The following is a 12,163-nucleotide window of genomic DNA, read 5'->3' as shown; positions in this document are numbered from 1 at the left end:
ACTATGTTGCCTGGGTTGGTCTTGACCACCTGGCCTCAGGCAATCCTCCCACCTCAGCTTTCTAAAGTGCTGGGATTACAGGCATGAGCCATGCCATCTGCCAAGCCTGGTCATAAACTGACTGCCCAGGTAAATGTGATCCTTTCAACATCCACTGAAAGAAGTGTTAAATCAACCCAGACCTCCCAGTCTTCTGCCTCCAAGGCCTGTGATGGGAGCAGTCCAGCCTCAAGGCTGCAATTTAGAAATCAAAGAGCCGTTAATGGCTTTCCCAGCACCGTTAGCAGTCCCAATCTTCCTGCTCCCCAGCAGCATCAGGAAATAGTCATTGACAGCTCTTTGGTTTTCAATCAGCTTTCTCCAGGTGCCACTTTGTACACTTTACTTTCCTCAACTTCTCCCTGGGGGTCTTCTTCTCTCTCTCTACACCACTGGCCATTTCTCTGTGCTTGCCCGGCCAGTAACTTTATCTCATCTCATCTTATTTTATTTTATTTTACTTTATTTTGAGATGGAGTCTCGCTCTGTCGCCCAGGCTGGAGTGCAATGGTGTGATCTTGGCTCACTGCAACCTCTGGCATCTGGGTTCAAGTGATTCTCCTGCCTCAGCCTCCTGAGTAGCTGGGATTACAGGCGCCCGCCACCACGCCCAGTTAATTTTTTGTATTTTTAGTAGAGACAGGGTTTCATCAGGTTGGCCAGGCTGGTCTTGAACGCCTGACCTCCCTCGGCCTCCCAAAGCACTGGAATTATAGGCGTTAGCCACCATGCCCGGCCAGGGAGAGTACTCCTTATAAAGCATGTCTGAGAGAAAAAACCCAGGAGGATCACAACACATCCAGAGGGAAACGTCAGCACATTAGGGTAACAGAAAAAGCCAATTAACATGCATGTAGAACAGCTAATTCTATCGGTTAAAGGAACAATCACAATATCTTATCATTATAATTAGGTGATTATACCTAGCCCAAAATATTTTCTTCTAATAAAAATAAGGAAGAGGGGTCCAAGCTACATAGTAACTCCAGGAAAAGTATTTGCTATTTTCTTAAAAAAAAAAAAAAAAAAAAATACTGTATTTCAACCTAGTAATTAAAAATGTAGGAGCATATAGAGGCAAAGACCTCAACAACAACAAAAATCCTACAAATATGCTCCTAGTAAGAATATTTAGAATAGGAGAAAACTGGAAATAACTAAATTGGGAACAATCCTTGTAATAAAGAAGTAAGCAATAGTATATAAAGAGACGAACTATTAAATAATTTGAGGCCAGGCACAGTGGCTCAGGCCTGTAATACCAACACTTGGGGAGACCAAGGCGGGTGGATCGCTTGAGCTCAGGGGTTCAAGACCAGCCTGGGCAACATGGTGAAACCCTGTCTCTACAAAAAAACACAAAAATTAGCCAGGCATGGTGGCATGCACCTGTAGTCCCAGCTACTTGGGAGGATGAGGTGGGATTGCTTGGGCCCGGGATGTTGAGGCTACAGTAATTTAACCCACTTTCATGGGTTAAATCACCTTAAAAATTGAAGGAGCATTTAGGGGAATAGAAATAGTTTAGATTTTGATAGGTTATTTTTCAACCTGCATGCTACCTAAGATTTTTATTTTTAAACATAACAAAATAGCACTACTATCATTTCTAGATAAAAGCACACTTAAAACAAAGCTCAGAGAGAAGTTTCCTCTACAAGAGAAGTTTCAACCTTCAGTACACCCTAGAGAGATTAAAAGTTACTAGATGTGATGGGTGAGATCCATCTTAGGGAAAATGCCAACATATTCCCTATTAGTGCTAAATAAAAGGTCTGCTCTGGGTTGATTCAGGCTCCCTCAAAAGAGGAAAGTCAGATATGTTTACTTCCATATTATTTCAAATCCTGAGAAAAACCATTACATGATCAAAGTATCTTTTTTTAAACAAGGAATAAAAATATCCTTATTTTTTTTAATTTTTAGCAAGAAGAAAAAAAGCTACTGTACCTTTCCAAAGAATTATGAATTGGTATAATAGGATGTTTCATCTTTAAAAGAAGCAAAGAAAAGTCACATGTTAAACTTTGAACAGAACATATTTAGGATCTTATTACATACAAAATGGTAAATACGACCATATGACCATAATATACACTAGCCCCACTAAACAGAAACAATTTTAGGTCTTCCCAAAAGGAAGTCATCGATTCCACCTAGTCCTTATTTATACAAATACATTTCTAAGTAAAAGGAAGATGATCTTTTGACAGACAAAAATTATCACAGTCAAACTCAGTGATTAGCTTTCTTTGTAATTTCAGTTATGCTCATTAAACATTAATAAGTAGCAAACCATGACACAAGTATTATATCAAATACTAGAGGTATAAAGGTAGACATTATGGGGTTCCGGCCCTAAATATCATTTCAGTACAAAACGAGGAATACAAATAAAATAGAAGTATGTATAAGAGAGGCTTTTAGCCCAATTTAGGGATTCGGGTAAGAAGAGACTAAGTCTTTGAGGATGAGTATGAGCTAATCCAGGAAAGAGAAGTGAAGGGCATTCCCGGCACTGGAAAATGGCACAAAGGTGTGGGAGGAACTATTAACACAAGCAATGAATATGTTCAAGCTAGGTAATGACAGAGAAAGAGCTGGTAATGTGGGAAGGGGTTAAGAAGTTTTGACTTCAACCTATAGGCAATGAAGGAGCCACTGAAAGGCTTAGGTTAAGTGGTTCAATTTATACTGCATTAATAGAAATATGGTTGACTGGAAGGGTCAGGCTGAAAGCAACTATTAATAGTTAGAAGACTATCACAACTTTAGGCAAGACTCACTGGACAAGGGGTTGGAAAGAGGCTACATTAGAAACATGCTTAGGTGGTAAAATTGCCACAAATAACTGACTGGATATGGGGTGCTGAGGACAGATATAAAAAAGGACATAAAGCAAAGTCCATTAAAAAACTGTCTTTATAAGTCACTAAAGGGTAATAGAGAACATAACTCACTATAAACTTTGAAACTTTTCATGATGCCTTGTTGCAGCCAAACTGAGCTGGACTTTTACCTTGCTGGACTTGAGCATGGCCAGCTGCGGTGATCCTGGTGGAGTGCGGTAGAGCAGCTCAGAGGTGAAGGCTGCATTTGCGATCTGCATGCATTCTTCCAAGGTCTTCAGAAAAGTATTACAGGTGGATTTCAGCAAAGTTCCCACATCAATTCCCTCCTACGAAAAAACCAGAGTGGAAGACTCCTTTACCTTGCCAAAAAAGAAAAAGCCCAATTGTGGAATGCCCTTAGAGGTTGTCCACAAAATAATAATAATGTATCCACCTGCTGAAATATGTACATCAGTTATAGAAGAAAAGCCCAATCTATCTATTAATCAAGTAACTATCAGCACTATTTGACTTTAACCTACAAGCAATGAGGGAGCTGCTGAAAGCCTTAGGTAGTAAAGTGGTTCAATTTACGTAGAATTAATTTTAACTCCCTCAGTCACGACAACCGAAAGTATCCCTCCTTGAGAATCACTGCTCTAGACTATAAACTTCCCAAGAGCAGGACTGAAATGCTTTTTTTGGTATCCTTCATCTTCCCTCCCATTCCCCTCACAGCCTATCTCATACATATTAGGCAGCTGCTGAATGAGTAAGAGCACCCAAAAGGAAGTGAATGCAAGTGGATTAAATCACCTTTTTTAGAAAAATTCAAAACACACGTACTACCAGTAGTGTAGTGTTCTTCTACTACCTAAGAAAATAAATGAAAATCTTTCATTATAATCTGCAGATGCATTGTTTGTCAGATCGAAACTTCTTTGAAAGTAGAGCAGAGACCCTGGTTAATGTGAGCCATTCTATACATAGCTTAACACCAGAGAAATCTTTTAATATATGTTTTAAAATAAGTGAATAATGACTGTATTAATATATACTAAAAATCACAATCCTTGCTGACAACGAAGAGAAAAAAAGCTGTGTCTCCATCTTTGAAAGCACTAGTCTATTCCAAAGCACAGTTACAAAGGTAAAACAAAATACTGTTAGTTTCATAGACGCACATCAATGAAAGACACTAAGTTGGCATCTTAATAGCCACTGCTATAGAAATGGCTCCACAAGGCTGTAATAAACAAAACAGTATGAAACTGGAGAGAAACATATTTTAATATGATCGTACTAAAGTTAAAGGTTCCAAATATTATCAATTAATTAATCCCCAATTCATTCCAGGAAGGAAAGCTATACACTTGCATAAGATGAAATGTACATATTGCTATTCTTTGTTTAATTTTGTTACTTTCAACTCTTTAAAATAGTAAATTCTAAGACAGTCATAAAATTAGGTGAGAGTAAACACCACCTGAAGGAATGTCTGGTGCTTTTCATGTATATCAGTAATATTAATAAAATAATATTTTACCTCAGAATTGGCTATACTGGTAGTCACTTCTTTTATATTATTCATGTATATTAATAATATTAAGAAATAATATTTTACCTCAGAATTGGACACACCAGTTGTGGTCACTTCTTTTGTTTTATCCACTTGCTGAACAAGGAGGTCACAGTAGAGTCTTAGTTCTGACATTTTGGTTTTCAAGTTTTCAGTGTTTTCAGCAAACTCTAAATAACAAAATGATGATAATTCAGTAACCAGAACAAACAACTGATTTACTAGTTAGGATACTACGCAGAAGTGGAATCCTTACTAGTTAGGATACCACACAGAACATATGCCCAAAGACAAATCTTTAAAGTATGGTTGCAAATGTGACAGGTGAAGACATAAGAACAAGAAAAAACAGAAAAAGTAGATCTCCAGTCTTTTAAAGTAGTATACATTATGTTTTAAGTCAACATACCGAATAATCACCAGTATACAAAGAACGAGACAATATACTGTCTGACCCACTCCTGTCAAAACTGGCAGCAGAGCTAAGGGGTTCAGAGTTTTGTCCTCAGTTCTGCCAGAGAGTTTTTCCTATCTATAAAATGGGGTCATAGCTGTTTATCTACTAATGCAGTGCTCTACTCTTACCTGGGAAAAACATTCTGTAGCATCCAATTACCACTAAGAACACCGTTCATAATTTCAGCTGAGGACTGGTTTAGTATGCTGCCTTGTCAAGACTAATGGCACCCCACCATTATTATTAGCAATGCTCTCCACTCACCCTGGCATCGAGGACTCAGTTACAATTGTTACTACTTTTCTGTTTCCTTCTTCATGAAAAAAAAAAACTGCACACACATTACCATCTGCTCTGAGTCAAAGCCAACAGCTTCTAGAATTTGCTCCCAATTTAGCATTAAAACAACCAATGAAGAGGCCAATTTATGAATCTACATAAAGAGTTAAGCACAACTGCCACACCTGTCATGATAGATGTTCCCTGGAACACTTTTTCCCATTTCACCCCACCCCAGCTCATCTCTTCAGGGTACATTTAGGGCCATGGGGCAGGGAAGGTAGCAACTAGGACCCAGGCAGTAAGCCCTGGTATTCTTGCCCCAGTCCAAAGAGAAAGCCGGGCCACGGTTCTCTGGAGAACTTAACGATGTTCAGTGAATGAGCATCAAGCAACAGGAACCTGATAATTAAGCATCCATCCCACCCCAGAAAAAAAGTAAGGAGGAGCAGGGTGTTGCTACAGAAAACACCCTGATCCAAGGCTTATCCGGCTCAACTACTCTTCATCAAAGGTCAAGTTTGGCCACCGACTGGATACTCAACCATTTTATCATCACTAATCCTCATGGTAATCCTCCTGAGGTAGGATCTATTACCTCTTTTTAAAAGATGAAGAAATTAAGAGTAAGAAAGGTTAACTGACCGATGCCAAGGTTATACAGTCAATAAACTGCAAAGCCATCATGTGTACCCAGCTGTGTTTGGCTCCAAAGCCTGCACTCTTTGCACTATGCTATGCCAAGAAAGAAGAGTTAGATATGGACCCTGGCTTACATTATACTAAGATACGTATCATTTGCATGATACAAAAAGCTGGCTAGGTGGTCAGAAGCAAGATAACAAACAAGGGAAATCAGAGATGTCAGTGGGTGATTCCCAAGGTTTCCACAGCAAAGGACAATCAATACTTGCCCTTCTCCTTCTGGGTCCTACTGTCAGTCAGGCAAGCCTTGGCTGATCCCAGGGCCACCAGCCACCGCTGTCTTTCAGCCACACTTCTGGCCTTCAGGTAGAAATACTGTTCCCCAGGGATTATCAGGTCCATGCGTGTATTATCTACAGAATGAACTGGGAACAAGACAAAGACAGATCAGAGACCTAGAAGAGCCCTGTCTGGGTAGCCTCCACCCCACCCAACTTCTTCAGCTTAACTGATGGCAGTCATTGAAGGCTTCTTCCCAAAGAGGATGCCAGTCCTCATTACCTCTCCTAATTGACACAAAGTTCTGTTTACTTATCTCATCTTAGACATCTCTGTTAATCAAGAGGGAAAACCTTGCAATTGCCCCCAAGGCATCACCAAGACTTTGGCCCAAACAAGAATCACCCAATTTAACTTTTCAGTTAAACTGATCCCTTATCGGAATAGAAAAGGAACCTCTCTTTCAGTGGGTGTGTGTGTTAAGTAGGCTGCTCTGAGGCCAAGAAACAAGGGTGTGTTTTTTACCTCCTTGGATTTATTGGGAAACAATCAAAAATACAGTCTTTTCCATCTTCTACTTCCCTTGACAAGTCAGACCAAAAGTGTGAGAATTTTCTCAGAGGCCTTTAGGAGAAGAAACAAGCAAACCAAACTCTTTCACCCACATCCACTATCTAAATTCCCATTTAATCTGTTTTTCTTCTGAGCCACACCTTCTCAGCATGTCTCAAGACAAAAACAAGAAGTAAAGACTAAAGAAAGTCTGTTAGGTTTTTGCTTGTTTTGTTTTGGTGGAGGGTGTGTGTGTGTCCATCCTGATTTAAACACAAAAGTGTTTGATGCTGCAGTAAAGACTTCAAGTTTTGCTAACACCCACTGGTCCCAGGTGAGCAGGTCACTAAGGAATGAGTGCTAGTTGAATAGTGAAGCATGTTGCTCTCATTTATTTTGACCACCTCCTAGCCAATCTCCTTATAAAAGTTGGCTACAGTTTTGGGTTTTATTTGCAAGGCTTTCTTTTGACACATAACACTATGTCCCTTGGTCTGTACTACGGAAGCAGCAGAGAAAGGTATGCAGGGGCCAGGGGCTTTTTTGTTTTTGAGGGAAAACAGAAAGAAAAATAAAACTCGCAAGTTGCTTGATTCCTCACCTTGAATTTCACAGACTGCCATTTGTATGCTCCCTTTGCAACCTTTCCAGGCATCTTCAGGAGAATCATAATAGGACAATATTCCCCCACAGAGAAGGAACCATCGAGGCTGCCAACCTGAAAACAAAAGCAAGAGCATCATTGCAATTACTGCCTGTGTATGAAGTACCTCCCAAGATACAGAAATAGAGCCTAACATAGGATACTGGGTTAGCTTCAAGGAGCTTTACATTGCCAGGGTTATTCTAAGAGAAAGAATTAAGTTAGAGAGACCTGTATGTTTTATCCCATTTTTATAAAATTAAAAATGCCCAAAGAGGTGTGTGTGTGTGTGTGTGTATATATATATATATATATATTTTTTTTTTTTTTTTTTTTTTTTGAGATGGAGTCTAGCTCAGTCGCTCAGGCTGGAGTGCAGTGGCACGATCTTGGCTTACTGCACGCTCCGCCTCCTGGGTTCACACCATACTCCTGCTTAAGCCTCCCAAGTAGCTGGGACTACAGGCGCCCGCTGCCACGCCCGGCTAATTTTTTGCATTTTTAGTAGAGACGGGGTTTCACCGTGTTAGCCAGGATGGTCTCGATCTCCTGACCTTGTGATCCACCCGCCTCTGCCTCCCAAAGTGCTGGGATTACAGGCGTGAGCCACCGCGCCCAGCCAGAGGTATGTATTTTTTAGTCACACGATTACAGAAGTCTGGAAGGATAAGCAACAAGTACACTGATGACTCTCTAGGTAATAGGATTTACAAAAATAAAAGATTTGTATTCTGTTTCTTTCCTAATATAGTACCAGTAGTCTGTGATTTTTACTTTTTCTAAGACAAATAATTAGGATGTCCTGAACGTTACTGTTATCACACGCTTGCCTTCCTCTCTTCTAAGAAAAATTATCCAAAACTTAGAAATAAGGCAACAAAGATGACAAGGTCCTTTCAACAAATGTCATACAGAGTACCAACTAAGAAGCCTGTCTAGAATCCTATGACCATTTAGGAAAAGGTAACGTTGTTTGACTTACTATTTAGTATTGATCCATTGAAATGAGGTAATCTTAAAACATTCAAGGCTTAACTACACTCACTTCAATATTGGAGAATTTCAGGGGACAAACCATATGTAGTAGAAATATGCATCTTATCTAGTCCTCTCACACACCCTATATTCTAGTCAAACCACTTATTTGCTGTATTTCTGTCTCTGAACTTTTGCTCCAATTGGATCTCTTCGTAAGATATCATCCAAGCCAGGCGCAGTGGCTCACACCTGTAATCCCAATACTTTGGGAAGTCAAGGTGGGCGGATCACAAGGAGATGGAGACCATCCTGGCCAACATGGTGAAACTCCATCTCTACTAAAAATACAAAAATTAGCTGGGTGTGGCACCAAGTGCCTGTAATCCCAGCTATTTGGGAGGCTGACGCAGGAGAATCTCTTGAACCCCAGGAGGCGAAAGTTGCAGTGAGCGGAGATCTTTTTTGAGACTCCGTCTCAAAAAATCATCCCTGACTATCTCTGTGTAAACCTTATCTTCTCAGGCCTCCTCAGTCAGATGCAGTTCTTTTCTTTCTCTGAAATGCCAGAGCCCTCTAGGGATACATTTCTCTCATGGGACTGCCATGGCTGAGGAAGCCAGAGAGAAGGCAGAGCCCCACGGGCTGCTCAGCTACAGACATCTGATGGGCCCTTGGGGTTTGATTCACACAAACCAAGTGGGTAGGACACCAATGGTATCACTTTATTACGTTTTAATAGGAGGCTACTGCACTTCCTGGAGCACTCCCAGCCCAAGATTATGGAACAAGGAACTACAGTATAACCAGAAGCCTGAATAGTCAGCACTAAATCTATATGAAGGAGTTGGGTAAGTAGGCAAGGTATTTCGCTCATCATTTACTTAATCAGGGTCTGCTTTTCCAGAAAGCGCAATACTCAGGCCTGCCAGGTACCATGTCTCTTACTTCTTTAAATAAAACTAAATAAACACTAATTCTCAGCATCTACTCTCCCATAATATCTGAACTTATCTTCTCACCAAAGATAAGTAATCTTGTCTTAAACTATGGCTTTTGCTCTTCTTATTACATTTTATATAAAGGATTTCTTTCCCAGAGACCTAGACCCTTTATTGCGGGTCAGGAACCCTTAGGCCTTATCTCTACGCTAGCACAAATCAATTCTTGGCTGGCAAACTTCTTGGGATGAACTTGTAAATTTTTATTTCAGAAGGTGATGTTGGTAGGGCATGGTGGCTCACAGCTATAATATTAATACTGTGGGAGGCCAAGGTGGGTGGATCACTTAAAGCCAGGAATTCCAGACCAGCCTGGGCAACAATGGCGAAACTCATCTCTAATAAAAATACAAAAATTAGCCGAGTGTGGTGGCATACACTTGTGGCCCCAGCAGGAGGTTGAGGTGGGAGGACTGCTTGAGCCTGGAAGGTCGAGGCTGTAGTGAGCCATGACTGTGCTACTGCACTCCAACCTGAGTGAGAGTGAGACCTTGTCATAAACAAACAAACAAACAAACAAAAAACGTGATGCTTCTAGACCTTGGCTTCAAATTCGACAAAAATTCAACTGTGAAGATCACCACTCCTGTACAAACATTACAACCTGAAAAACCAAATTAATCCTCAGACTGTATCTTGTTGGGCAGAGAATCAGTGCTCCAGGAGTCAGACATTATTGGTGACGTTTCAGCCCTTTGCAAAAGTGTTTATTTACATCCTAGGCCACCTCCCCTCACTGAAACAGAAGAGTCAATTTCTGAGAACCTGAGAAAAGGAAGAGGTCTTTGAAATCACACAGTCCAACCAGCATATTTTATACATAAGGAAACCAATCCCAGGTAAATTAAGTGACCTAACTAGGGTCACAAAGGAAGTACACAACAGAGCTGGAAAGAAAACTCTATCTTTCTATACTGCCCCTTAAGGCACGAAAGCTCCCAAACCTTGGCTCCCCACTCCCAGAAAGCTGTCCTGGTATAGAACAACAACATCTTTTCACTCCCATGACGGTGGCTGGTGTGAACAGCTCAACTCCCATGATGCTGGCTGGTGTGAACACTCCCGAAATCCACCATGACTTTTGTGTGGAAAGCATTTAGAACAGCCTCAATTACTGTATTTTATCAAATTTAGGACCCATCTGTATTTGTCACTGTTATCCAAAGAAAAAGAACCAGTAGGGTGTTAGGGTGTGTGTGTAAAGATATTATAAGGATGTGTGGGTGGGTATGTGTGCATGTAATGAAACTGTAAGTAACTGGCTCATGTGACTAGAAACTGAGAAGTCCCAAGATCTGCAATCAGCAAGCTAGGAGAGCTCATGGTTAAGTTCCATGCTAGCAGGCTCAATACCCACGAAGAACCAATGAAAGCTAGAAAAGGCCAATGTCTCAGCTCAAGGCAGTCACAGTAGGAATTCTCTCTTACTCAGTCTTTTGGTTCTCTTCAAGTCTTTAACTGATTGGATAAGGCTCATCCACATTAGGAAGGGCAATCTACTTTATTAGGTCTATTGATTCAAATGTTAATTGCCTCCACAACATCCTTCCAGATCCAACCAGAATAAACCATAACATCATCGATTTTAAGACACACCATTATTTTACATGACACAAGAAAGAAAAAAATTCTACCAACTAAACAATGACATAGCACAGGTTCTAAGATGCTTCTTGATTTCACGGTTGTTGAAATGTGAAAAAAGACCCCAATCCCGGAGCAAGATGGCCGAATAGGAGCAGCTCCAGCCTCCAGCTCCCAGCGCAAGCGACACAGAGGACGGGTGATTTCTGCATTTTCAACTGAGGTACTGGGTTCATCTCACTGGGGAGTGCCGGACAATCGGTGCTGGTCAGCCGGTGCAGCCCGACCAGTGAGAGCTGAAGCAGGGTGAGCCATTGCCTCACCTGGGAAGTGCAAGGGGGAAGGGAATCCCTTTTCCTAGCCAAGGGAAACTGAGACACACAACACCTGGAAAATTGGGTAACTCCCACACTAATACTGCGCTTTGAAACAAGGGTCTTAGCAAACGGCACACCAGGAGATTATATCCCACACCTGGCCAGGAGGGTCCCACGCCCATGGAGCCTCCCTCATTGCTAGCATAGCAGTCTGAGATCTAACTGCAAGGCAGCAGCGAGGCTGGGGGAGGGGCACCCGCCATTGCTGAGGCTTAAGTAGGTAAACAAAGCCGCAGGGAAGCTTGAACTGGGTGGAGCCCACCGCGGCTCAAGGGGGCCTGCCTGTCTCTGTAGACTCCATCTCAGGGGACAGGGCATAGCTAAACAAAAAGCAGCAGAAACCTCGGCAGAGGTAAATTACCCTGTCTGATAGCTTTGAAGAGAGCAGAGGATCTCCCAGCACGGAGATTGAGATCTGAGAACGGACAGACTGCCAGCTCAAGTGGGTCCCTGACCCCTGAGTAGCCTAACTGGGAGACATCCCCCACTAGGTGCAGACCGACACCTCACACCTCACACGGCTGGGTACACCCCTGAGACGAAGCTTACAGAGCAAGAATCAGACAGCAACACTCGCTGTTCAGCAATATTCTATCTTCTGCAGCCTCCGCTGCTGATACCCAGGCAAACAGGGTCAGGAGTGGACCTCAAGCAATCTCCAACAGACCTACAGCTGAGGGTCCAGACTGTTAGAAGGAAAACTAACAAACAGAAAGGACACCCACACCAAAACCCCATCAGTTCGTCACTGTCATCAAAGACCACAGGCAGATAAAACCACAAAGATGGAAAAAAAAGCAAGGCAGAAAATCTGGAAATTCAAAAAATCAGAGTGCATCTCCCCCTCCAAAGGAACGCAGCTCATCGCCAGCAATGGATCAAAGCTAGATGGCGAATGACTTTGACGAGTTGAGAGAAGAAG

The 12,163-nt window shown here is 41.8% G+C and overlaps 1 protein-coding gene across 1 annotated transcript in view; it reads right to left on the bottom strand.

Annotated features, from left to right (window-relative positions):
* PLEKHA8 (pleckstrin homology domain containing A8) overlaps positions 1-12,163 on the bottom strand; it is a 63,772-nt gene that overhangs the window by 32,640 nt on the left and 18,969 nt on the right. The window contains exons 2-6 of the mRNA XM_010376658.2: positions 7,263-7,379; positions 6,100-6,255; positions 4,495-4,619; positions 3,059-3,217; positions 1,990-2,030 (exon numbers count right to left, since the gene is read on the bottom strand). Of these exons, the coding sequence (XP_010374960.1) occupies positions 1,990-2,030; positions 3,059-3,217; positions 4,495-4,619; positions 6,100-6,255; positions 7,263-7,379 (598 nt within the window). The remainder of the gene's footprint in view (positions 1-1,989; positions 2,031-3,058; positions 3,218-4,494; positions 4,620-6,099; positions 6,256-7,262; positions 7,380-12,163) is intronic.

The sequence above is a fragment of the Rhinopithecus roxellana genome, chromosome 18, assembly GCF_007565055.1.
Source record: "Rhinopithecus roxellana isolate Shanxi Qingling chromosome 18, ASM756505v1, whole genome shotgun sequence".
Taxonomy (NCBI): Eukaryota; Metazoa; Chordata; class Mammalia; order Primates; family Cercopithecidae; genus Rhinopithecus; species Rhinopithecus roxellana.
This window is presented reverse-complemented; position numbering and strand designations above follow the sequence as displayed.